Source organism: Diceros bicornis (genome assembly GCF_020826845.1).
Source record: "Diceros bicornis minor isolate mBicDic1 chromosome 3 unlocalized genomic scaffold, mDicBic1.mat.cur SUPER_3_unloc_2, whole genome shotgun sequence".
NCBI classification, from domain to species: domain Eukaryota; kingdom Metazoa; phylum Chordata; class Mammalia; order Perissodactyla; family Rhinocerotidae; genus Diceros; species Diceros bicornis.
The window spans coordinates 238200-265344 of record NW_026690898.1 but is presented as its reverse complement, the minus strand read 5'-3'; the positions used below and the strand labels follow the sequence as shown (position 1 = coordinate 265344).

The window sequence follows — 27145 nt, the reverse complement described above, 5'->3', positions numbered from 1 at the left end:
GAGTGTACATTTTGTTGCTGTCCAGTAAAATGTTCTGTGTGTGTCTGATAGGTCAATTTAGTATTTCATGTTTTCATGTCTTCTCTTTCCTGATTTTCTGTCTGGATATTCTAGCCATTGTTAAAAGTGGGGTATTGAAGTCTCCTACTATTTGCAACTTATAAAAGTGAGAAGGCTCTAATTTTGACAATATATAAAGATCTCTTAGAACTCAGTTATAAAAGACAAGTCAATGAAAAGGGGTAAACAATTGGAATAGACATGTGTCCAGGAAATACATAGATGACCAATAAGCACAAGATAGATGCTCAGTATCATTAATTATTAGGAAAATTCAAATTCAAAGCACAGTGTGATACTATTTCACACTCAAAATGAAGGCTATATTCAACATAATGGAAAATAACAAGTGTTGGTAAAGATATGGAGAAAGGGAAACCGTCATACATTACGGATGGGAAAGTAAAATGATGCAGCCACTGCAGAAAACAGGTTCGCATTTTTTAATATCTTAAACCTAGAATTACAATTGACCTGGAGAGGCCCATGGTAAATATGTCCACAACAGCAAGCTTGTCCATGGACATTCAAAGTGACATTGTTCACAATGGTCCAAAAGTGGAACAAACCAAAATATCTATCCAGTTATGACTGCATAAACCAAATGTGGTCTATTCATAATATAGGATTTTATAGAGCCATAAAACGGAATAAGGTACTGCTACCTGCTAGGCCATGGGTTAACCTTGAGACATGTGTGCTCACTCAAGCCATCCACAAAGGCAACAGATAGCATGATGCCATTGAATGAAATGTCCAGAATAGGTAAATAGATGGGGGAGAATTCAGATGAGTTGTTTCCATGGGCTTAGGTTAGAAGAAAATAGAATGTGAATGAGTATGGGTTTGTTTGGGGGTGTTGAAAATGTTCTGGAATTAGATAGTGGTGATAGCCACACAACATAATCATTGTACTAAAAGCCACTGAACTGTATATTTTGAAATGCTTAAAACGGTGTAGTCTATGTTAAGCAGATTTTCTCCCATAAAAATTTTGAATTTTTTAAATTAATCAGGGTATTGGTTAATTTTAGGTTGGTTGGGATATTTAATAATGGTAATTAATGAAGTTCTTATGGGTAGAGCAGGTTGTAGTCAAGAAAGTAAACATCTGATGAGGGCTATAGTAGCAAATCCTATGATTACACAAGCAACAGTCTAAAATCCAGTCCGTTTCCTTTGTTCCCAACTTGGAGAGACTGGCCATGTAAATATGTCAGTGATCTTAGGGGTCTTGGGTATCTGTTCAAAGATTTGGGTAATGTTATACAAGATTTTAACCTCTTGGGCCATCTGATGGAGGTAGGTTTGAACTTGTGTGTTGAGGTACATTCAGCAAGTGGTTCTAGGAAAGGCACAAACCCCTCCTTCCTTGGCCGGTATAGACAGTCTAGGGCCAGGACATTTTCTAAAACCATTTAGGCAAGAGACTCATGAGACTGTTGTACAAGGGCTAGTATAGGTCCTCATGGAGTTGTTGTCCGTGTGGTGTTAAGGTTTTCGATACTTCTTGGTTGCCTCAGTTTCCTGATTTTGTGTGGGTAGTGCCACCGCACCTATGTCCAGTCCAGTCAGTCAATCCTAGTAGAACCGAAACACTCAGTGCTATAGGATTGACAGTGTTTCTATGAGTTGGTGGTAGCCAGTCAGGGCAGGAAACTCAGGGGACCTGAGACCTGAGGGAAGCAGGCTGAGAGAGAGACAAAGATGCATTGCAGACTATAGCCTGGAGTAAGTTGCTCAGATGGCTGGGGAAGACAGAAGCTCACTGGGTGAGAGCCTTGTGATATCAGCCCACAGTAAAATCCAAAAGTGGATGTTCCTGGTGTAAAATATTCATTAGGGGTCTTGGAGGTAAAACCAGTAATTTACACCCATTCACTGGTTCCCTGTGCTGTATGATTTCAAGGGATATGGTTAAAGTGTTTGTTGGTCAAGAGCTGTTTGGGCCTGGGCACAAAATCACCAAGGTGGCCTCAAAGTCTACCTCAAAGTGACCCCTCAAGGAGCTGTTGGGGCAGAAAGTGGGTGGAGCATTTTGAAGGAAGCCTGGAGCAAAGATGATGTTGTTTGATGGATTTGGCTACAACTGAGTCTCTCCGCAGTGTAAGCCCTTCAGCTGCGGTACAATAGGTGATTGGAGGCCAAGTGACAGACCCTGTGACTCCTGATTCCCAGTGCATGGGCAGCCCTCTCAGCCCATAAATGGTGGTGGTGTTTGTGAATCATCTTTCTGGTAGTGTGGAAGGTATAGGGGACGTGTGGTGGGACACGTCCTGATAGTGTTGGGAGGGACTGTGTGTGAGATTACGGTGTTGAAAGGGAAGGACTGGAGGCAGGTGCAGTGCGTGTATGACCAACAACGGTCAGTGAAGGGACAGCCGAGGTGTAACTAGGGAAATCAGGGACCAGCAGAAGTCATGTGTTTAATACAATACATCAGGCCTAAATGGAGCCACTTAGGTTACGCCCCACGTCAACAAGCGGAGACTTAATTAGACTTTTGGCCCTCCCAGTGATGGAATCTTAAACCAGTCAATCAGGAAGCACCTGATGAGCAGCACGAGTAGGTCATCTTCCTGATAGAGCCCTGCCATCCCCTAAAGGAAGGTAACCTTACAGTAACCAACCCGCTTTGTTGTCTAGTGTAACTTAATTGTTCCTGCTCCCTTCTGCCTATAAAAGTCTTTCATTTCGTACAGCTCCTTGGAACTCCTTTCTCTCTGCTAGACTGGATGCTGCCTGATTCATGAAATGTTGAATAAAGCCAATAAGATATTTAAAATTTACTCAATTTTGTTTTGTTTTGTACTAGTTTGGTGGCAGCAGTGGGATCCAAAGGAGATATCTCATAGCTTTGGGGATGAGAATCACAGGCATTGGTACCTGCAAAACCTTTGAGTTCTCCATCTTTTTTTGCTGTTTCAGAGTGTTGTTGGTAAGTTCCTCTCAGATCTCAGATCCACTATCTTTTCATTGAGCTCCCGATCTAACTGGCTTCCCAGTCCAGGGCCAATGGGTCAGTCTAGATTGACAGGATGCTCTATCAGAGCATCAGTCTTACCCCTTGGCTAGTCAGCAGTGCCAGACAAAGGCTTAGTGAGTCAGCTTGAACTGGCGAAGGATTCTACCAGGAACCTGACTCCCTGGCCCTTGGTTAGTCCACAGTACTCATTTGTTGGGGTCTGCTGGTTGAGTCTGTAGTCGCCATGTGTTAGGGTCTAGTGGTTCAGTCCATAGTTTTTGCTAATGGAGAGGAGTGGAAGAAATGTGTGTTCCATGCACACCCAGTCCTTGAAAACTTCCCACGTGCATTTTACATGCATTTTCCCCTCTGTTGATGGTCGATGAGTTTTAAGGAAATGGTGAAGGCACAGTGTGGAGGAATTGTGGGTTTCTGCATGACTAACTCGAGGAGTGCTGCCCCCTCAACCTGAACAGCCACCCGGCACTACTGGAAATGAAAGACATCCCCTCATCGTGGATTGGAAGACTCCTTATTGTGACAATGTCAACATTATCCAAAGAGATCAATAAATCCAGTGCACTCCTAATCAAAATCTCAAGGATGTTTTGTGCTGAAATGGAAAAAAACCCATCCTAAAATTCTTATGGAATCTCAAGTAAGCCCAGATACCAAAAATAATCTTGAAAGGAGGTGCTAAGTTGAAGGACTGATTCTTCCTGATTGAAAACTAACTACAAATCTGCAGTATCAAAACAGCATTGTCATGGCATAAAGACAGACATATTGACCAATGGAAACAGAATTGAGAACCCAGAGATTAACCCTCACCCATATCATCAAATGATGTTTGACAAGGGTGCCAAGATTATTCAATGGGGAAAAGTCTTTTCAACAAGTTGTGCTGGAAAGAGTGGATATCTACATGCAAAAGAATCAACTTGGACCCTTACATAACACCATACACAAAGCCTAATTTCCAGTAGATCAAAGACCTAAATGTAAGAGCTAAAACTATAATACCCTTAGAAGAAAACATAAGACAAAATTTTACAAGAGAGAATTTGGTAATGATTTCATGGATATGACACTCAAGGAGCAGGCAATAAAATAAGAAAATACACATACTGGACTGCATGTATATTAAAAAGTTTTGTGCCTCAAAAGACATTATCAATAGAGTAAAAGCACAGTCCACAGGATGGGAGAGACCATATTTGCACACCATGTATCTGACAAGGCCTTAATATCCAGAATAGATAGAGAACTCTTAAATTCAACAACAAAATCAAACAACCCAAATCAAAATTGAACAAAGTACATGAGTAGACATATCCTCAAAGAAGATCTGCAAATGACCCATAAGCATATGAAAAGATGCTCAACATCAGTAATCATTAGGGAAATGCAAATCAGAAACACAGTGGGAGACCATCTCACATTCATTAGGATGGCATCTATCAAAAAATAAAAAGAAGAAGAAGAAAAAGAATAGAACCAGTGTTGGCCAAGATGTGGAGAATTTGGAACCCTTGTGCACTGTCTTGGGAATATAAAATATATGGTTGCTGTAAAAATCAGTATTACAATTCCTAAAAAAAATTAAAAATATAATTACATAGGACCCAGCAATTCCACTTCTGGGTATATACTCCCCCAAAGAGTTGAAAACATGTTCTCCAAAACATATTTCAACACCCATATTCATAGCATCATTATTCATAATAGCTAAAACATGGAAGCCACCCAAGTATTGTAACCAAGGAAGGGCTTGCTGCCCAATGCACCCCTTAGGCCAACCATGAGATACCCGCTCTTGTAGAAGGGAAAAAGCTTTATTACAAGGTTGGCCAGCAGGGAGACAGGAGACAAAGTTTAAATCCTTCTCCCCAATGTGCAGTTGAAAAGGGCTTTTTAAGGGCAAAGGAGTGGGTGCGGGAAGGTTGGGGTCAGTCCTAGGCATTTTGCTCAAGAAGAGTTTCACGTTCTGTCCTACATCCCACGTTCAAAAGGCGGTGTCCTTAACATGATCGGCAGGGGAGTTCTTGGTCCCCTAGGTCATCCTCCGTCACTTGTGCAGTCACGGTTTGAATCTTGCCAGCCATCTTATGGTCTCATTGGCTCAAACCAGTTGAAAATTGCTCAAGGAGGAAAAACGAGAGTTTCTGAAAAGCAACTCATGGCCCAAGACTAGAACCTTAGTAAATATCATATGGAACGTGGCTTAAGAAAGTAGTCTCCAGGGGACCATTGATAAAAATCTGGTTGTGGCCTCATTTTATTTTGGGCTTGGTTTTGGGCCGGGCTATGGTATCTGTCCAGGGATGTATGGATATGCAAAATGTGGTATATACATACAATGGCATATTATTCATCCTTAAGAAAGGAGGGAAATTCTAAGATATGGCACACCATGGGTGAACCTTCAGGATATGACTCTAAATGAAATAAGCCAGTCACAAAAATACAACATTGTGTGATTTCCCTTCTATGAGGTTCCTGAAATCGCCAGATTCAGAGAGACAGAAAATAGAACGGTGTTTGCCAGTGGCTGGGAGGAGGAGGAATGTGAAGTTATTCATGAATAAGTATAAAGTTTCAGTTTTGCAGGATGAAAAGTGTTCTGATGATGGATCGTGGTGATGATTGTACAACAATATTAATGTATTCAATGCACTTAAAGTGTACTTAAATATATCGATGTAGCCTGATGACTTGGCCTGGCCGAGCACATGCTTGTGCTGTTGCACATCTTACCCCTCACTGTACAGTTGGGAAACTGGCCCAGAAAGAGGCAAGTACTGGCCCAGACCACAGGAGGCAGTCAGGGTCTCGAAGACTAGACAGAGCTCTGGCTTCCTTGACCAAGCCTCCGACCCTTCCCTCAGGGGCCCTTTGGCAATGAGAGACATTAAGATCCTAGGAGGTTGATGGCCACGCCTCTCCATATGGGGTCATTTTCCTCTCCTCATCATCACATGTGCACAGGTACACCCACTCACACTGACTTCTCATGTAGGGGCCATGGAGGTGCAGTCAAGAAAGACCCGATTCCAGAGAATTGACAAGAGGCAGGAAGGAGAGAGGGTGGAGGCAGCTCTCCCACAGGGCCATAGCATCCGTTCTCCTAGATACGTGCCCAGGGGCCCAGTGATGGGGAGAGGAATCCCTAAGGATCCTAGGTTTCCACCTGTTCCAGACCCATCCCTGGCCCAGCTTAGAAAGCACAGGACTGGGTCCCTGCAGTCCACCTCTGTGTGCTCCCAGAACTATGATCAGCCCACCCTCCCCTTGTGTAGGCATTGGGAACAGAAGAGAAGACCTCAGTGAGTGTTGTCCTGTATAAAGTGGCGTGCATCCAGCGGGTGACACCAAGGGTTCCATGAACTCACAACGAGTCTGTTGGACTAGGTTCTCTGTTGATGACCTACTGTGTTCTGCAATGCTGAGAAAATGCTTTCCACCCACTTGAGATCGTTTAGAACTGAGGAGGCTTGGGGGTTTGGGTGGATGAGAACTGGGGATAAGGAGAAAGATGCCAGAGCACTGGACACCAAGTCTAGAGATGAGAGAGAAGACCAGTCCCTGTTGGACCCTCGGGGTCTTCATCTAGAGGCAGGGGGGAGTCATTGTCCTGGTTGAGGTTGGATGCCACAGGAGTGGAGGACACCTGGTGGGGGACAGCAAGATGAAGGAAAAGGTAGGCTCCCGAGATTCCTCCTACTCCCGCGAAGGTGACAGTTCCTGCTCCTTTACCTTAGAGAGCCTCTGGTCTTGAGGACACCCAAAGAACGGTTCCTTTCTGTTTGGCGGAGATTTGGTAAGGGCTGCAGTGCTAGTGATGGCCACCAAGGTGTGGGCAGCCTCTTGTGTCAGTGGTGGCCAGTGAGTTTTTGTTTTTATTTTTTTCAGTTGTATTGAGATATACTTGATATACAGCACTTTGCAAGTTAATATTGTTGCGTGGTATATTTGAAAGTTGCTAAGAGAGTAGATCCTAAAACCTCTCATCACCAGGAAAAAACCTTTTATTTCTCTTTGGTGATTGATGTTAACTAAATTTATTTTGCTAACTGTTATATAATATATATACACATCAAGTCCTTTCCTTCTGCTGTAAACCTGGAATTTACTCAGTGTCCACTGAACTTTACTTGACCTCCTGGAGCAGCAAAGAATCAAGTAGAGGTCTTTCTGGCTGACCCCCTGCCTCAGAAACAACTTGTACCTCCTATTACTAGTGTTCATCTCCACAATCAAAGTTGGTCAGAAGCACGGGGCGGAGTGCAAGATCTTCCCATGTACTCATTCAGCAGCTGTGCAATGAACACTCATCCTGTGCCAGGTGCCCTGGTGGGCCAAAGTGCAGGATGAAAATGACCAAGTTGTCCCTGCCTGCCAGGAGCTCACACTCTAGAGGGGAAATGGACAAAAGCAAAGACATGAAAAAGAAAAGAGAAAGTGCTGTAGAGAAACACAGCAGGGGACTGTGAGGGAGGGCTGGGCATCACTGGGTAGGAGGGTCTGGAAGGCCTCACTAGGGTGACATTTGCTGGGAGCAGAATGACAAGAGGGAGCCAGCCCTGCATTAGTCTGGGAGCAGTGTGTCAGGGAGATGGCACCACTGGTCCTGAGTCTCACAGGCAGAAGTGACTTTAGCCAGAGGGGGTTAGAAAGGTGGCCAGTGCAGCTGGAGGGAGGCTGGGAGGAGAGAACAGGAGCTGGGGTGGAATGTAGGGCCAGGGCCTGGTAGGCTGTGTCAGTTACGTTTCCCTCTCTGACATCATTGCCTGTAACTTTGCACTTCAAAACTACAAATGATGACTATCTGACAATTTGTGTGGATCAGCAATCAGGCACGTTTTAGCTGGGTGCCTCTGCCTCAGTGAGTTTGACAGGTTGGGGCTGTGGCTACACATGAGGCTCGACTGGAGGAGGACTGGCCCCCAAGTTCACTGTCAGCCTTCAGGGTTCAGTTTGGACTGAGAGCCTGAGTTTCTTTCTGTCTGTTGGCCTGGGCAGTCCGGTGCTTCTCTCCTCTATAGGCCACCACATTGGGCAGCCCCACACACTGGTATTTGATTCCTCAGTTACAGGGATTCGACAGTGAGAGAGAGAGAGAGATGGAATATGAGAGAGGGATTAAGAGGAAGTGAGAGATATTTTTAGTCAAAATTTAGACAAGACATCCCATCACTTTGGCTGTTATTATGTTAAGAAGCCAGTTACTACCACTTGGTTCCACGGGAATGGCTATTCCATGGGTGGGGCTTACTGGGTACCACTGAGGGGGCTGCCCACCTCATAGGCCAAGATGAGGCACTTGGGTCTCATTCTCCATTAAACAGGAACAAATCTAATGGTTTTATGCCGCAGGATGGCAGTATCTAAATTTCCATTAGTTTCAACCCCCCCGATGACGCTGACCTGAAAATGAGGCCAAGTTGGAAGCGACTGTTCCAATATCACATTGCTAGAACCCAGGCCTGTTTAGAGTGGTGTTCTGTGTTACCTGTCACCCCTTCTTGTTATTCTTCCATCTCTAAGTTTGTGCCTTAGGTACCTGTGACACCAGCCCACAGGGGTAATAGATATTATGACATATAAACCGGGTGACATCCCTAGGAAGTAGATTCTAGCCTGATCCCCATGGTGCAGGTTTGGAGACTGGGGAGGACCTGAGAGGCACAGGGATTTTCCCAGGGTGAAGAACTGGTAAGAAAAAGGAGGTCTGCATTCATCTCTGTCTCCTCAAAGCTAGGACCCGACTTAGGTTCCCAGGGAGCTGTGGCTAGGGCTGTGTAGGCTCCTTGTGTACAGTTCAAGAGATGACATGGGGAGGAGGGTGAGCAGCCCGGGTGCAAGGGGCAGCTCTGGACATGTTTGATTGAGGGAAGGTGCCCAGGTAAAGGAAACTTGAAAAGTGACCTCACTTCCTTGGTCATAGACCACAACAGATCTTAGAACTCTGGTAACCAGACACCCACAGCCCCCCATCCAGCTCACTTGACTGGAGACAGTCAACAGGCAAAAATGTTTTGTTATTGTATCCCAACTTTTGGAGGATCTGGGCTCAAAAAATCCCAGAAAGAGAATATTTTTGGTTGTTGCCGACGTTGTCTCAGCCCTCATCCCTGATGCCTCTGGGTGTCTGGCAGGAGGCAGTGAAGGCTAACACGGGGCAGCCCAGGAAAGGCTAGTGCAGGCCAAGACACAACTGTGATCCCACCTGATCAGCCCCTCACCCCTTGGCCCTCATCGTGTGTGTGTGTGTGTCTGTGTGTCTGTGTGTGTTTGTGAGGAGGGGGGAAGGCAGGGCATGGGGTCAGGTCATTCCTGGGCAGGAGCTGGTTGTTAGGTGTCAGAAGCATGGTGAGTCTGTCATGTTCATAGCTCAGATCATGGCTGGCAGCATGAGAAAGTGAACTCCTCTACTCTTATGCTACCGAGCCATAGAGGTTTCATCTCCTTCCCTCCCTGACCACACTTCTTTGCAAGGATGTCCCTCTGTGCCTGAACTGAGGAGCAGACTTTCTCTTAGGGGTTGACCCCAGTGGCAGTCTGCAGGCAGCCCCTGATTCCTTCTGGCCCAGCTCCCGAGCAGTCTTTGCAGAACTCCGCTCAGGAGGTCATTGAGGAGCTGCCCAATGGTTTCAACTCCACCAACTCACTAGACAAGGGTCAGGTGCATGAGGCCACAGACGCCATCCAGTGCTGCTCTGAGATGAGATCAGGAGCCACACTCAGGACATTGAGATGACGATGTTGAACCAGAACTAGGGTGGGACCAGACTTGTGATGTCCCTTTTTCAAGCTAAAGGGGATGTACACGCAAGTCTCCTGCCTGGTTCGGAGCTGAGCTACCTTGACCCTCTTACTCTTGCCCAGTGTGAGCTTCTGGAGGCCACTAAGGCAGAGCCAGAGGGTAAGGGGGACTGCAGGCTGGCTACATGGAAGGGAAGTGGGATATTTCTTGTGTTTAGGACACATGGAAAGCCAGCTATGTGAGTGAACTTTTCTCTTTATTCCACTACAGCGGCAGCTGCAGAACTCCAGACAGTGACAGAAGTAGACCAATGGGCAGTGGTGGAGGTAGAACTGGCTCCAGCGCCGTTGACATCACCTCTTCTAGTGCTGGAGTGGGCCTCACCTCCATCAGCAGTGTTGGAGCTGGAGCAAGGGCCAACATTGGCTCCAGCAGGAGAGGTAGCTGTTGAGCTGAACCATCATATCTAGTGGGAAGTCCATCTCCACTTGTGGCTCTTAAGGAGTGTGAGAAGAAGCCCAACCTCACGGCCTTCCCTCCTCAGCTGGTGGTGGAGCAGTTGACCATGATGGATGCGGTGAGCAGCTGGGCTCTCAGGGTGAGGTGGAGCAGGCCTTCCCTCTGCCATCGTTGCACCAGACCTGATCTGGACTCCTATGATCTGGACCCAATTCCTGGCTCTGCCCCTTACCAACTGTATGTCCTGGGCAACTTTCTGAACCCCAAGCCTTTGCTGTCCACCTGCAGGCCATAGAGGTGGACATTAAGAGTACGTGCTGCACAGAATGGCTTTGCCAGCTCCATGAGGTAGAAGAAATGGAAAGCTGGGCAGGGCGTGGCCCATCAGTGGTGGAGGGGAACTCACTGTGTGCCGTCAGGTCCACAGTAGCCCAACCGTCTGCTCAGGAGGCTCAACAACCTCAAGACTTATTAGACACCTGACGTGTACTTCACTACAAGGGAGACAAACAAGGCCCGTGGTTGTAGCTGCCACGGGGGAATGTGCATCAGAATGGGGAGTGGGACCAGAGGGCGGATCATGGTGGTGGAAGATGCTCCCTCGGCATGAGCTGAGTTGAGCCACCGTCTGGAGCTTGGGGTTAGCCAGGACGGGCTGTGTGCAAATGCCCCTCTCCCTTCCCTACCAGTATTGGGTCCTGGGTCATCCTGTGCTGGGTACCCTTGGTGGACAGAGAAGAATACCCAGAGACTCTCACAAGACTCAGGCCACATCTTGAGGTTCCTGAGCTCCAGCTCTAAATTGTGACCCCTGCTTGGGACTTTGGGGGCTGTGGACACAGAGCTGGGGTGTGGCAGGGCTGGGTGACACTCTCCCTGTTCCCCAGGAGCTCTTCCAGAAGGTGGTGCCCTCTCAGTGCCTGGGCTTCACCTGGGGCAAGAGGAACAAGCCCGGCAATGAGCACCTGACACCCACTGTCCAGGCCACCGTCGACCACTTCAGAAGGGTGGCCAGCCTCGTCATCATCACCTGCCTCGGGAACGCGAGCATGATGACCCAGGACAGGGCAAGGGTAGGGGAGCACTGGATTCAGGTGGCCCAGGTGTGTTGTGGGAGGCCCAGTGGAGCCCCTCACTGGAGCCTTGGGAATTGTCTCTCCACCTTTATCAGCTCCCAGGATTGAAGTGTGTGGTCTAAGCCCCTGCAAGTCCCTAGGCCCTTCCTGCCAGGGGCACGCTGACCTTAACTCCAGGTCCCAGTGGTAGGATACTCACTTCCTACCTGGCTCCTTCCCTGGGTTGAGCTAAAATCCTCCTCCCTGTGAGTGTTACTCTTTGGGTCCTAAATGTGCCCTTCTGGGGCTCCTTGAGCGTCTGTCTCATCCAGGAGGGGTGATTTAAATAGAAGGGGATTGAAGCTAGATCAAGAGGGGCTCCAGCACCCCACCTCACACCTCACTCTCTTCCCTTCCCCAGGAGTGCGTGATCCGGAAGAACTTCTCAACCCGCACTGTCATCTCTGTTCTGCAGAAAACCTCCACAAACCACTTGAAGAACACATGGGAGGAAGTTTCCCTGTGGGTAGGCCTCTTTCCATAGGAGGACCAGGGTGGATGGGGGATCTCCTGTATGTCTGCCATTGTCTCCTCAGTCAGCTGGGAATTCCTGGGAGGCAGCAAATGCTGGGGACAGGGCCTGGGCCTCGGTGTGTTGTCTCTAAGTCTCCTGGTGTCCTTAGTGCACCAGTTCTGCTTCAAGACTCAGTTTCCCTACATGTCAGGTACTGGGTTGAACCACATTGGAGATATTCAAGTGTTTATAGCAACAGAACTCTACGACCAGTTGAAACTCAAAGTGGTCGAAACAGAGCTGCTCTGTGGATCTTGGGAGTGGACACCCCAGTGACCAACAGGAGAGCCCCCTCCTAGTCCCATGGGACCTTAGCACTCAGAGGAGCCCAGTGAGAACACTCCCCCAGGAAGGTTGAATCTCTTGGGTTGTCAAAGAAAAGGGATTTGCACTCAGACCCCTCACATTATTCCTAAACTTATCCTTCCCTCTTTCCCCTCCTCTCAGGGACAGCTCTGAAAAACTGAAGGAGCTCTATAGCCAAGACGAGTCCTTGAGAAGATAACTGATGACCAAGGTAGAGTAAAGGCTGGGCGTCTGGAAAGAGAGGAGGGGAGAGAGGGGGAGGGGGACTGGGTAGGCTGTGGGTTTGATAGTTTCTCACTTGAACTTTCTCTGAAACATTCCTGTCTATCCTGTCCAGGTTAACAAGCAGAAGGATCTGTTAGGCCCCTTGGCCGGTGGGGTGCGATTTTTGGGCAGGAGGCCCTGGTCATGGGACACAGTGGTGTTGGCTGGGCTGTTCCAGGAGGAGTTGCTGAGCTGGTGCCATCAGCAGGTCTCTGGCTTCTATGCATGTCCATCCTGCTGGAAGTAGCGCCTTCCAGGATGTTGGGTTGTTGAGGTGGGTTTAGCCCTCAACCTAAACCTGTCCTCAGCAAGCCAGGCCCCTGCTGCTCCTTCTCTCTTCACCACATCTCCAAAGGAAGGGAACCCTGCCTGCCCCAGGGACATGTACAGCTGGGGATTCCCATGGACCAGGTGGACAAACAGGCTGCTCATCCTTGGGTCTGAACTGCTGGACCAGAGACAGATGTGTGTGCATTCTGGGACCCCCCACTGGACCCCTAGAGCAATCACTCGAGTCAACCACAGGAGTTTAACCTGAGTGCCTGGTTGGCAATGACATATGCCCCTGGTGGCTTATCAGCAGCGTCTAGGCAACTGATGGATTCTTAGTGGATCCTGCTGAAAGGATGTTAGGAACTTCATGTAAACAGGGAAGGAAAGTGTTCTGTCACCCCTTTCCCTGTGGATCAGAGGTGGCAACTTGGAGGTCCAGTTCCTTAGTGGATAAAGAAAGAGTTCAATGCAGGGGAATGTCCTGAGGGGTTCCTTGGGGAGGAGAAGGCTTTGGCATGGCCACTGTCCCAGCTTGGGGGCCAAACACTCCACGGGACTGGGGCAGGCAGGAGCCACTCAACCAGACTGCCAAGACACACAGTCCTCTCCATCCACGGCTCGGCCCAGGACCAAGCTTTGAGAGCTCGGGGACAGGACTCTTGTCAGTGGTGGGGCTGGTGGTTAGGGGAGGATGTTGGAACAGAACCTATGGCTGGGAGGGTCAAGGGGCCTCTCCTCTTTGGGCCCCTGAGCAACTCACTGCCCCTCTTTGGGCTTCTGTCTCCTCATCAGGGAAGGGAGGGATGGTGGTTCTGTGGTGCAGGCCTCACAGGGGTGTGATGAGGTAAGAGGGAGGAAAGGAATGTGGGAGCTTTCTGCCTGCTCCACCTGGAGGGGTGAAGGCGAACACAATGATGACAGTCATGTGACTCTGAGTCCTCAGGAGAACCTGTGAAGTAGCTGGAGTTCTCACACCTTCCAGATGAGTAAACAGGCTCAGAGAGTCCAGGCCACAAGCCCAAGCTCACACCCAGAGTGAGAGTTGGAGACGGGCTTGTTCTAGAATCACAAAACCTTGGAGGGTGGCGTGACATTGTTACCAGTTGATTAGAGTTAGATGTTCAGGGTCGGAGGCCAGTGGTGCTGGAGAGAAATGAGGTGAGGGGAGTATGGCCCACTGACACTGTCCTTGACCCTGGCAGGAGGGGTCCTCCACGTTTGCCTCCCCGGAGATCAGCCCCCAGAGAGTGCACGAGAAGCAGCAGCAGCAGGAGAATATGCCTGTGGGGGAGGGTCTCTGCTGGAGGCCTCAAATAAACAGAGGAGGGCCCTTCCTCTTGCTGCCACAGTGCCTGAATCCCCCAGTAGAAGTGACCAGGAGGAGGGCCTGGGAGATCTGGTGCAGAATGGGTTTGTTGTGGGGAGGGCCAGGGACCGCATACCCTGTGATTTGCCAGAAGCCGGCCCTGGGAGGTGAGGAGGAGGAGTGTGGTGTTCTTGGGGTGTGAAGGGAGGAGGAATTGAGGGGAGGCTTCTGAGGGTCTTAGGCTGCTGCCGGTGGGAACACTGGGGTGGGCAGAGAGTATGAGGGTGAGGACTTTTCAGGGGAGGGTCTCCAGGGGGCAGACTTGAGAGCAAGGGCTCATCCCACACACAACCCGATGTCACAGAGTGTCATCGCATATCTTGGTACTTTCCTCGGTGACCTGCTGATGCTGCACCTGCTGATGGGTGATAATCTCGAGGTGGGTGGACATGAGGAGCAGGTAGGGAGAACCAGGATCCTGAGCCTTGGGATGCAGGAGACTCCAAACTGAGCTCTGAGCTCTCAGCACTTGGCACATCTCTCCTGAGAGCCTCGCAGCCGCCCCTGGGAGCTGGGGCATCAGGCCAATCTTAGGGATAAGTGAACAGAGGCTCCACCTGAGACACCCATTCTGGTTCCCCAGGCTAGGGAAGCTCAGAGCTGCCTGATGGCACAGCTGCATGAGGTTTTATCTGAGTTGGACACAGCCTCTCCCTCCTATGCTGCCCATGGAGGGAGAGAGACTTCGGGCCTCTCCAAGTCAGGCAGCACATATGTGGCTGAGCAGTCCCGTCTGCCTGAGACCTCACCCTCCAAGTCTGTCATCAGAGAGGGTTGTGATGCCACGTCCCTCAGCCTGACCCCCATGTCCTGCTTCTCTGGATCCCAGAGCCTGGCCTGGGTCCAAGTCCTGTTTTCTCTGCATGCCCCAGCCCCTCTGGGGATCTGGCTGTAGTGCAACATGAGAAAGGGTGGGCATAGGGGGCTAGTCAGGCTAGGGGCCTCTATCTAATGGACTCTGGCTCTCTGCCTTCCAGGAGAACAAGATTAATCTTGAGTAAAGGACTGAGGTGAGCAGCTGTGGCACTCCCTGCGGGGGAGGGGAAAGAGGTGGAAATCAGAGAGCTTCTGGGGAGAAAATTCCCTGGCTCCACCCCCTGTATCTTACATTGAGTGGAAGAGTTTGATAACAGAGAAGTGGGAGACCCATCCAATTGGCGGGTGGCTTGAGGGGAGGATGGCATCAAGTAAAACTTTCTGGAGGAGGGGCTGATTATTCCCATTCTGCAAACAGGTAGAGCCTGGATGGAACTGGAGAGAAGGATGGTTCCCAGGACCGGTCCCCTGCCCCTTACCTCACAACCCACAAGACCCATGCAGCATCCCCCACCAGGCCCTGTCTGAATCCTCTCCTTCCCTCTGGTCCCAGGAATACTGAGTCATGAGGGAGATCCTGCTGCTCCAGGTGGCTGCAAAGAATTACAACCTGGACCCCGAGGAGCGATTTGGGGCCTGGTTCCAGGACATGGTGCTGCTCAACGAGAACGGTAGGTGAGGCCGGACAGGAGTTGGGTGAGGGCAGGGGTGGACTCTCCCTGTTGGCCAGTCCAGAGAGCCTGTCTCTGTGGCCCCCAACTCAGGCCCAGGACTTATTGCATGGTGACCTCTGGAACACCCAGACTCCAGCTGCTGGGCAGGCTGTGGGGGGACACCTGAGGTGTGGCTCCTGGTAGGCTCACAGGTGCCTCTTTGTCCTGGAGCTACAGCCTGTCCTGCCAGCTGGAGTCCCAGACCTAGTTGGCCAACAGAATACTCAAGGCCAAGAACTGGCCATCGTCAAGTTCAAGGGTGAGTGAGTGTCTGGGCCGGGGTGACTGACTCCTAGGGGTTCAGTAAAGCTCGGGCTAAGCGTGGCATTGGGGAGTCAGACAGCTGGCACTGGGATCCCAGCTCCACTACTGAACACTCCTGTGACTCGGGTGACTCTCTTCAGCTTCCTGAGACTCTGTTTCCCCCTCTGTGAAATAGTTGATACTAAATGATCGCTCACGTGGCAGAGACAAATGGGGTACTGGTGGCTGACAACACTGAGCACAAGGTCTGGATCACCCAGTGCAGTGGGGACAGGGTGGGGGCCATGATTATTGGAGGCCCCTCAAGAGAACCCGACAATTCTACTCAGCCCCCAGGCCCCAACTCCGAGCCCAGTACCAGTGGCCGATCATAGCCCCATCCTCAGCAGCGCGGACACAGCTTGGAGGCTTGCGATGCACCGGGCCAGCTCCTCCCACCTGATGGGAAGGGGAACATTGTAAGCTGATTCCTGGGGCCCCTGAACCCCAAGAGAGAGGGGACGACCCCACCCCAGCTCCCTGACATCTCTACCCCAACACCTATTCACCCACTGGAGAGGGACAGTAGTTATTTGTTGTAAATAATAATAGCCATATTTGAATATTATATTAAAGTCCTCTTCCCTTTAGAGCCTGGGAGTTGTGGAGTGGTTCTGTCGCTTTCTGTAGGCATGTAAGTGAGACACTGAATCTCACATTTTTCCTTGAATCCAGAACTCTTCTGGGTCATCAGCTTATTGTATGTGGGAGAATGGAGAAGGGCCAGCCCCTTCCCTGACTAGTGGGGACAGTCCCAAGTCCCCCTAACACCGAGGACCGGTTCATTTCAGTATCATTCAGCTCCTCCAGGAGAGGACACAGCCCCCCGCCTGTTCTCTTGGGATTTAAAGGTTGAAGGTACTTTCACAGGCAGAGCAACAACCACTGAAATGTGGGTGTCTTTAAAACAGCACTACCCAGGATCATTTCGTGCCACAGGCAGGGGCTGCCTTTCTACATTCTGGAGGAACAGGGAACATTTTATGCTTCTCTTCTTGAGGTGTCTTTTAACCAAATTTTAGGAACTTGTAGTTTTCTAGTTCAATCTCTGGGATTGCATCAGCTCTAAGTGGGGAAAACCATGTAAAAGATCAAAACGTGCACGTGGAGACGACAAGGACTGAGGAAGGTCATTTGCAAATGGACTAAAGGCAGGCATGACTTTCCCTCTTGAGGCCCCTCTAGGGGCTCTGTGTTCACCCCTGACCTAGCTTTGAATCCGCCTTTGATCCTTGATCAGGACTCTGAATTCCTTTTCCTGCTTGTTTTGTATCCAGGAGGAAAGATTTGTGACGCAGCTTTTAAGGCTACTGCTGGGCCTCGTTCCATAAACATGACTGTTCCCTGTGGAGTAGGATTTTCAGCACCCCTGCCTTTCTTATGCAATTCCCTTTAGGGCAGATATTCCCTAGAAGGCCCACAGCCTCCTCCCTGGCTTGGCCTGATGGATCCCGGGTGAGCTCTACTTTGCCAGGATAAGGGACCATAATCTTGGTCAGTGAGTGACCTCACACTGTCCCTTGCTGTCCAAGGTGACTTCTGAGCCCATGTCATTCTGTGGTCCATGGTCTTGGACAATCTTCCAGTTTACACACTAAGTGTTGGTGTTACCAACTCGTCCAAATGGGGCAACTGGGCCCGAGACCTTAAAGTGTGTTGGCCTTGGGTGGTTGTGATTTTTTCCTCAATCGTGTGCTGTGGTTACATTACCACCACCTGCTGGGGTGGGAACACTGTTTGGAGCTTTGAAAGATGAGGCAGGACAGGGGTGTGGGGGGCTCCAGCAGGGAATGCCATGGAACTGATGATCCATGGACGTGCATGAGCACAGTCTTACCAATTAAAATACTGAAATGCTTCCCATCTGGTGGTGGTGTGGTGATCATTTCAATATACACTCAAACATTGAATCATTACATTGTACCCCTGAAACTAATATAATTTTGTATGTCAACTTTACCTCAATAAAAAAAAACACAACAGACAAAACAATTTTAATATTATAAATGAGTTCAGTGAATCCCTGAAAGTGCCCCATTCCCATATGGAAGTTACAAGAAGCAGAGAGGATGAAGTAAATGGAAGAAAGTTGTATAAAACACTATTCAAATTAAAATCGTTTAAGTTGCTATCAGCTCCTTGTGGCAAAGTTCTATGAGCACTGATCTTCTTTCACATTTTTCCGGGAAAAGCATATTTTCAGATCCAACCCATAATAGTTTCATCATTTCCTCTAATAAGACAATTTCAACTTAATAAATAAAACCAAAGGTATCCCTTATGTATGAATAAAATTAGTGAACTCTACAGAGAAAAGAGCATATTTGCACAATCTCAATAATGGAAACAGAAGAACTGAATGATGGTAAAGTCTCATTCAAGCTTATCTTTGAAAGCCAGTAAGACCAGGCTGTCTTTTCAAGGATGTGTGTAGAGCTGTCAGCCTTGAAAGATAGAAATAGTGGCCTCCTCTGGAGCAAAGGGCAGGCTTGCTTACTACCCAGTATAATACAAATAACACACCCCCAAGGCAATGTTTAGCAGACATCCTGCCCGTTATCAAAGATTTGAGTTCCTTAGGCTCTGAGATCTTGCAACCCTCTGCATGTCACCTGCCCCACACTGTATCACACTGTAGGAAGTGAGATTCAGTGAACCGGTGCAAATGCTGATACTCTGGCCACTGCTATTGCTGTGTCATTAAGTTCTTTGTCTCTGACCCATGGGTATCGTGTCTTTTGCCATCATCTATAAGACCATGGTAGGCTGACATTAGCTAGCAGGTAAGGTAAAATATCAGACCTTTCACAGTTCCCGTCAAGCCCTTAAAGTAACTAGTAGTCTTAGGAACAGAGAGCTATCCAGAACAATATGCATGGATGGTCTTCATAGAAGACTTCATGCAACCAAAACTAATAAGTCTCTCTGATCTCTTTTATTTCTACCCCAATTAGAAGGAAAGGCACCAAGCTATTACAGAACTAGGGATTATGAAAGCCACCTGGAGACCTAGTGACCAGAAACTTCCCATGGGGAGCAAAGACAGATGGGCATATTTCCAAAATGGACCCATATGCCTCCCTATCATCCAAAAGACAGTACATTATCTTAATTTATGATGATTTGAGTCATTAAAATCTTGTGATGGGCCAAAGATAGATTTCTAAGAGGAGTGAGGCACATGGCAGTTGTAAGCAGAGTAATACATTTGGTGAAAATCATACGCTGAACTAAACTTAGTGTTCTAATCAATTATAAGCTACAACAAATTTAATTAGGTCAATTAAATGATATTTAATGGTATCCTTAATTATTACTCTGCAATAATGAACAAGAAACTCAGGTAGATAACTATAATTGGTCTTACTTTGAAACATGATAGTCAGGACTATTTGAGATAAGCTGGAGAGAAGGAAGGGTAGAAATAGATAAAAGTTAGCTGCTCTGAAGCCACTCTCAAGACCCCTGGATCTACATGTACCCCAGGAGATCGAGGCAGACGGCTGTGTACCTAGATCCTCCTGCACTGTGGTTCTCAGGGATGTCACAGGGCTGAAACAGCTTCCTGAATCGTGTTTACACGTCCATGTGTACAATACCTCTGACCATGGGGATGAACCACCATTCAATCATCCCTTACACCCCTCTAATTAACAATTAGATTTCAAAATCACTGTATCATTACATTATCATTTATTCCTCAAACCGGTGGGATGCGGAGCTAAAAGAAAATCAAATTTCAATGGCTTCTTTTCTTTGAAGGACTCGGATGTTCTTTCACACTTGGAATCCGGATTAGAAGATAAATCCATCAAATCAATGGAAAAAAACTTAAGAAATAGACAGAGGGATATTTCATACATATATACACAGTTTGCACTTTGGCAAAAATAGAGTTATATTTTAAAAAATTAGAAATTTTTGAAATTTTATAGATATTAAATACTTTGTTCTGCTTATACTCCCTTTGGTTTACCAAATGAAACTCATTCTTTAATGGGCATTTCTAGCATTCAGTGCTAGTAACACCAGCTTTTTTAAATTCTTATATTTTCCAGGTCAAAGAACAAGAGCAGAGGTCATCAAAAGGTCAAGTCTAATCTACCTACAGATGTGGCAGGCTTAGCTATGGATGTTCAAGCCAGACATTGCCAGGAGAACCACATCTCTTCACCCATAGGTGAGTTTTTACTAGTAATCACAGAGACAATGATATCAAAGGAAATTCTTTATTAAGAACTAAAGTTATAGATTCCTATCTTGGGTTCATTACTTTGAATTTTTGAAGCAAATCATATATATAGATTGGACCATGTTCAATTCTATGATCTTTAGAAGATGCAACCTACAGCTGAAGAGAAATAGATACAACATCAATATCTTATCCTCTCTGAAGGCCAACTGAGAGCCCCTGGAGTCAGAAGTTTTCAAGACAAGAAAAATTCATCCTCCTGAACAGAAAGAGTAGAGGCTATTCAAAGATACAACTTTAAATTTTTAACATGACTTGTTAGAATGTGATGGAGCGAGCATAATATGTTCTAAGTTTCATAATTTTTCTCCAGAATACTGAGATGGATGAGCTTGAAGTCCAGTTTCCCCATAAATGTCATTATTCAGTGATAAAATTAATTTCCCTATAAAATAATTCCCATAAAAATGTTAAAAATGTATCATAGTCTCTGACTAAAAGGAAAGGAAGCAAATTGAGCAATTGAATACCAGTTTAATAAATTCCATACAAGGATCTTATTGCAGCATTATGTATAATAGTGAAACTGGATGTAATCCTGTTTCTATCAAAGAAGATATAAACAGATCATGGTATACCTATTCTTTGGAATACCTCTAAAACTTCTAAAAAAGTAAGTTAGAGTGATGTGTACTGATAAGGAGAGAGGTCTATGATATATGGTTTGGGAAACAGCAAATTGCAAAACGATGTCGTTATGTAATTTGTGTTTAAAAAAAAAACTTTGTGTATATATAAATTCATAGGAAATTTCCAGAAGAATAAGCCGCAACCTCTTAACAATAGTTCATTCTGAGTAGGGGAGTGAGTTTGCAGAGAAGGAAGGTTTCACTTTACTCTACATAGATCAGTATAATTTGACTTTTATTACAGTGTGTATTTGTTTCATAATTAGAAAAATGAGTGATGTGACCGTTTGGTGCAGGGCAACAGTATTATGTTCACCAGTCTCTGTTCTCTATGTTACTGCACAGCATGGACTGTAGGAGAAAGCCCAGAGGAGCAATGAAGACAAAGAAGACATGACACCTGCAAAAAGTCAGTGGAGTATTTCTACATAAGAAACATTCCAGGTGAGTTACAGTCAGTATCTTCCACTGCTCCAGCTCTCGCAATGAACCTAGAACCTGCCCAGGGTAAGCCGGAAGACCACACCCCGCTAGTCCACTCCCTGCCCGGAGCCGGTTTGTGCAGGGTGACTGCCATCAAGCAGACAATGGACTCAGGATGCAGTGTGTGCCTTTGGGGAGGCTGGCAGAGAGGCACAAAGTGGAACACCAGCTAAGTGCACACACCTGAGAGGCGGAATTCCAGGTGGAGACTCAAAATGTACTAAGAAACTGTGTGAAGTGAAGGAAGCTACTCGACCTCTCTGATCCTCAGTGTCCCCTCCTGTAAAATGGGGATCACAGGCCTACTTCATAGAGCTGTTGGGGAAGATACATAAAAGTTCCTGTGACAGGCAGTGTCCACATTATTAACAAAGTCATATTCGACTTCCAAATAATTGATGAAAAGTATAATGTTAATGAAACCAAAGACGAGCTACCCAGCTTCAGAAGCAGCACCAGCAGCATGAGAATGAGAGGAACTCCAAGTAAGCAGGGTTCTTCACAGCTCCACTGGAGAGGACGAACACGGGGTACACCAGGTACACTGTTGTACAGTGACTCGTGTAGTGAGGGTGGGTCCCTAAAGACACTGTGAAATACAGTTACACACAGTGGCTCCTAGGAAACAATTACAAAGCAATCAACGCAGCAGTTAGGAATGGGCAATAGGCGAGCAGAGGAGGGTCAGAGCCACAAAATCTGACAGAAAACACTGAACCACGAGCTCCCAGCTCTGTCAACGGCTGCAGTAGTTGCACCAGGAGATCAAACGTCTGAGACAGCCATTGTGGGGACTGCTGGGAGCACAGTGGTCACTGCAGCCACACCCCAACAGCAGTTGCATCGGAGCACACAGACCCAGAGACTTTCCTCTCCATTAATCCTTGTTTTAAGATGATGAATATCCTCATGTTACAATGTCTCCTTCCAACACTTGTGGACGAGTGTCATCAGAACCCCCTGAAGAGGGGACAGGCCAGAGTAGGATGGAACACTGGGGGCTGGGGGAGCTGCGCTGCACTTGACCACACGGACTATCACCCGGGTCTATTGAACACGAGAGAAGAACCCGAGGATGTGGTCTAAAGAGAATTCCCCATCTTGCCACATTCAGAGACACTGCAGAGTTTCTCACCCGTTCTTTACAAAAATGTTAAAGAATTCGTGTCGTTAATCATAAAGAGGCAAATTCTTGACATAATTACAGAGTCCAGTTTCCAGGAGCAGATTTTTCAGTTGTTTTGATAATATCCCACATTCAGGAATCAGAAATGTAACCTATTGGGGTGTGTAATATAAACAAGGACTTTTTTTCATGTAGATCAACACCCAGATTTTTAGAGAGGACATAAATCGTGAAAGCTGCTAATCATTCCTCTACAGGTTTCAATAAGACTTTTAAGTTAATTTACCAATCTCAGGAAAAGAGAACTTGGCAATTCAAATTTTTTGTTTCTGCATTCAAGCGTACAGTACAGCCAACAGAATGAGCATAAAAAAAATTAACAAGAAGTTCTTGCTTGCATTTCATCTTTTTCAAATAAGCAGGATATTTTATGTTCTGTTCCTTTCACTACTCTAATCAATTTTTAAAGAATACGGTACATCTGACTATCCCTAGGCGTGTTTATCCAGGAACCTTGCCAGAATCCAAAACGGAATTGTTAATGCTGATGAGTTTCAAATGCTGCACAAGTGCTGTCTACCTTGAACATCCCTTACCCAAAGCTGGACCACTGTTCTCTTCCTGAGGGATCAGAGTCTCCAGCCGTGTCCCTGAGAGACTGGTCACTCAGGCCTCAGCTGAGATTAGGTGATCAATCTAAAGGGAAAAATTGTTAAGCTATTATCATCTTAAGGATGTTGTTTCGGAGTCCTCTGCACTGGAATGTGTTGGTGAAAATGACCTAATAGATACTTGCCTGAGAATGAGGTTGTTCCCCTCTGCTCTTAATGGATCCTGGGGAAACCAGTGATTAACCTCACAGATGTCTCAACTTCCACATCTGTGAAAAAGGCAAGAAACAGCCAATGTTACCAAGCTGAAAAGCTCTTAAGTTGTGCTTGCAAGAGGGACCACAAGGGCAAATGTCTCCCAAAAGCTGATGAAATGATGGCACTTTGGCTGGAGAAGACAGAGGGGCAGCAGGCAAAGTGGAAAGTTTCTGGGATGTCAAACCAGTTCCTATAAGCAGTTTAGAGAAGCACTTGAACCTGGACTAGGTAGGAGGCTATGAAAAGACCCACAGGCACACAGGTGGGAGGAGGATTCAAGCAATAGGGGGAGGCCGTGGGGAAGAGGTGCGAGTCAGGTTTCAATTTTGGACAAAACCAGTTGCATGCTGCAGGCCAGCAGTTGCCATGCAGCTGCCATGCCTTCCTAACTCTCTGGTCCCCCTCGTCTCGTCACATCCCTCCAAGACTCAGTCAACGTGGAGCGGGTGCAGGACCAGAGTCCACAGCCAACGGCGGTTTGGCCCTCGACAAAGCTCACACCGCCCTGCTCCTACCCCCAGGCCTAGGCACCGCCCCATGCCCAGAGCATCCTGAGAGTTGTAGTCCTGCAGCCCTACAGGTTGCCAGCTAGGAGCAGTTAAGAGACGAAAGCTCCTAGCATGCACAGTTTGTGGCCCCCACTCTCGCCTTGTTCCTCTGGCCCTGGGCCCCACCCCTCTGCTTCTCCACCCCACCCTCTACCCCACCTCTTCTCTATACCACGCCTACTCTCCATGCCCTGCCCACCAGAGTTTTCATAGTGTGGTTGGGCTGCATCCATTAAGGCTGGTACTCAGGTAGGGGTGGGGCTCACCAGCCTGGTTATTGCTGAGGATGCTTGCAGCCCTGGTGGAAGCACCCTGGCCAGTATTTGAAATGTAAATTCAATATCTAAAATGGAAATACCGGGTGCCAGGCATCCTGGAATTTGCCTTTTCAAGGCCACCTGTCCTATCATCCCCTCCATCCCTCCAGGCTGCCATGATCCTCCCTCTGAACCCCATGGTCAGTGTCGCTGCAGAGATCCTCCCTTTGGACCCTGCCTGCCTGAAGGGCCCATACCTTGATCAGACGTCTTAGAACGACTGCCCTTAGCCATGTCATAAAAAGGAGAAAACATCATATTTGACAACCCCAATTCCTGCATTATACAGACAGGAAACTCAGGTGCACTTGTAAGTGACCCTTAAGCCACTTCATGGGACCACACGCATGCCCCTTCTCCCATACTGCACACAGGCTTGTTCACTGGATTTCCTTATCCCAGTGTGGACCTCTTGGCCTCATTAACACAGGCAACAACACTGAAACTTCCCATTGGTCCTCCCCACAATGTTAGGCAAGTTTGTGCAGGAAGGTAATATACAATTTCTGCTCTACTATAGGGCTGGCTTCTTGGGAACTAGTTTTAATATCCCTGTTTAAATATACCCTCAGAATCACAAAATAATTAAGCAAAATAATTTGTTGTTGTGGGGGGTTATGGTGGTAATTCTCTGAAGTCGTTTTTCCATTTAGCTTTTCTGATTGACTCCAAATACTACAGCACCACACGCTTCTCAGTTGCGTGGATGCACATCTCCACTTCTTTGCAGGGAGGACGAACAACAGCAGAATACCCGTGGCCTGACTTTCTGGAGCATCAGTATTACTACAAGATTTGGAAAAACCAAAGTTAGGTCATTTCCAAGGTAAAGAATTAAAAACTTAAAACTAAGATGAGGTGGGAAAATCACATGCCATTAATAATTGTCAGTAATCTGTGCCTGAAATGTCAGACTTTCTCTGAGAAAGAACTTGGAGACCATGTTTCCCATTGTTTTAAATAGGAAAAATTAGAAAGCATAGTAAATCTATCGAAAAACTCTAGCAATTTCCTCACTCACATTATGGCACCTAGACATAAGTTCCGAACATCAGGTGTTCCTCATTTTTTTCCTCATTCAACCCAGTCCCACAGGTCTTGAGTGCATGCTGTGAACACGGCATTGTGCTAGGTGTCAAGGCCTTGGTAAGCATTGTGGTGGGGGTGGACCTTGCTGGAAAAAGCATCATAAAACCTCAAAGCCATGCCACTTACCAAATTGAGGCAAAAATGGAAAGACCTAGGGGCCAACGCAAGGATGAGGGCATTAATAGACACTTGGAAGTATTAAAATCCATCTAATGGTGTCATAAGTGAATGTGTTCCACTTTAAAACAAAACACTGCTGTTATTCTTAGATATTGAGTTAGTATCTTTGTGCAAATATGCAGGATTTAAAATGGTTATTGATTTATAACATGTGTACAGAAATATATGCAGAAGTCATCCACGTAAATCTCAAAGAATTATTACAAAGTGAACACACTTGTGTGACCAACAACTAGCACCAGCTTCACTCAGGTCCCAGCAATCCCTTTCTCCTTCCTTCCTCCCCAAAGGTAACTGATATCTTACCAGCAAACACTGTATATCGAGTTTGTCTTCTTATACAAGTGTTTTATCACAGAACAATTTAAACAATATACAAAATAAACAAAATAGCATGGTAGGCCTGTCACCCAGCTTCAACAACTACTAATCATCTGCCATTTTGGTTTCATCCACACTCCATCCCATTTCCACCTCACTTTATTATTTTTTTAGTACTTTGTGTGTGGGGGGGGAGTAAGACGTACAGCAGTGAAAGGCACAAATCTCAACCGTACAGTTTTGACAAATAAACATGCCCATGTAGCTTTCATCCCTTTAAGAATAGAATATTTCCATCACCCCCAGAAAACTCCTTCCTGTTCCTTCCCAGGCAATTTTTTCGTTCCCCCGAGGCAACCCTTGTTCTGGTTTTTTCAGCATAGATTCATCTTGGCTGAAATCATCCCACGTGTATTGTTTTCTGTCCAGCTTGTCTCCCTCTGCACGAGGTTGATAAGTGTTTTTCAGCATGTGTGTGTCAGCGTTTGCTCTTCAGCACGGCTGAGGGCGATCTGCTCTGTGGATCCCCTGCAGTGCGCTCATCTTCCTCCTGGGGACGTGCAGGTCATCTCCTGTGAACAGTCTTGTACAAACTTTTTTGGTATGCTGTTTAATTCCTTTATTAGCATTTAAGTTACACACCTTTGCATTTTTTAGTGGTTGGTCCAGATTACAATATGCATCTTTAACATATCACAGCCTACCTAGCTTAATAGTTCACCAATTTAATCAATGTAAATATGGAAGCCTTGCTACAGAACAGTTCCATCTACCTCTGTCTGTCCTTTGTGCTATTGCTGTCATAAATTTTACAACTACCCATGTTATAAATCCCACAATACAGTGTTATAATTTTTGCTTTAAATAGTCATAGGTCTTTTAGAGAAATTAAGATAAAAAAGTTAAGTATTTGGAAGGAAATGCTTTGAAACTCTGCAAATGTACTGTCTCTTCTTTAAGTTTCATCCACAGTTTTTGCATTCACCAGTCAGTCTTTTCCACAGTAATTATTACTGTGGTGTTCTAGTGGCGATTTTCTATTTCATGCTATCCAGCCGCATTTATTATTTGGAATTCTGGGAGGAAGATTCCCTGCCCTCCCTCTCCCTTTCTTCCTCCTTTCTTTCTCTCTTTTTCTCATTCTTTTTTTCCCCTTTTTCCTTTATTCCTTTCCTTCCTTTCTTATTTAATCTTTTTTATATCAGTATAGCCTCGTGGATATTTATTTTGTTCTCTGGGTAATAATCCAATGCTACCATTATTTATTTTGTTGCTCACAGTTTTCCAGCTTGAGCCATTGGGAAGTCTTTCAGATTGATTCCTTTTGACACGTCCCATCATTTTCTGTGTTTTTTTTTAATTGACTTTCTTACTTTCTGGCACTACAAGATGATCCAGGCTCATCTTGTAT

General features: G+C 46.8%; 1 protein-coding gene across 6 annotated transcripts in view; it reads left to right on the top strand.

Moving 5' to 3' along the window:
- The first annotated feature begins 10156 nt into the window (after positions 1 to 10156).
- The window catches only part of LOC131402048 (ral guanine nucleotide dissociation stimulator-like), a 57687-nt gene continuing 40698 nt past the window's right edge, over positions 10157 to 27145 (top strand). For 2 of the 6 annotated variants that reach the window (XR_009218218.1, XR_009218217.1), the window contains exons 1-8: positions 11727 to 11831; positions 12327 to 12396; positions 12523 to 12657; positions 15458 to 15575; positions 19979 to 20100; positions 21147 to 21245; positions 24255 to 24454; positions 24826 to 24970. Coding sequence is in view for 1 of the 6 variants with exons in the window: in XM_058537026.1 (XP_058393009.1) it covers positions 10357 to 10368; positions 11138 to 11317; positions 11727 to 11827; positions 12327 to 12384 (351 nt within the window). In the remaining 5 variants the exon portion in view is untranslated. Of the gene's footprint in view, positions 10369 to 11137; positions 11318 to 11726; positions 11832 to 12326; positions 12397 to 12522; positions 13822 to 14738; positions 15099 to 15457; positions 15576 to 16247; positions 16340 to 19978; positions 20101 to 21146; positions 21246 to 24254; positions 24455 to 24825; positions 24971 to 26117; positions 26180 to 27145 lie in introns of those variants that run through there. The other 4 variants (XR_009218216.1, XR_009218220.1, XR_009218219.1 and 1 more) reach the window with 4 other exon arrangements.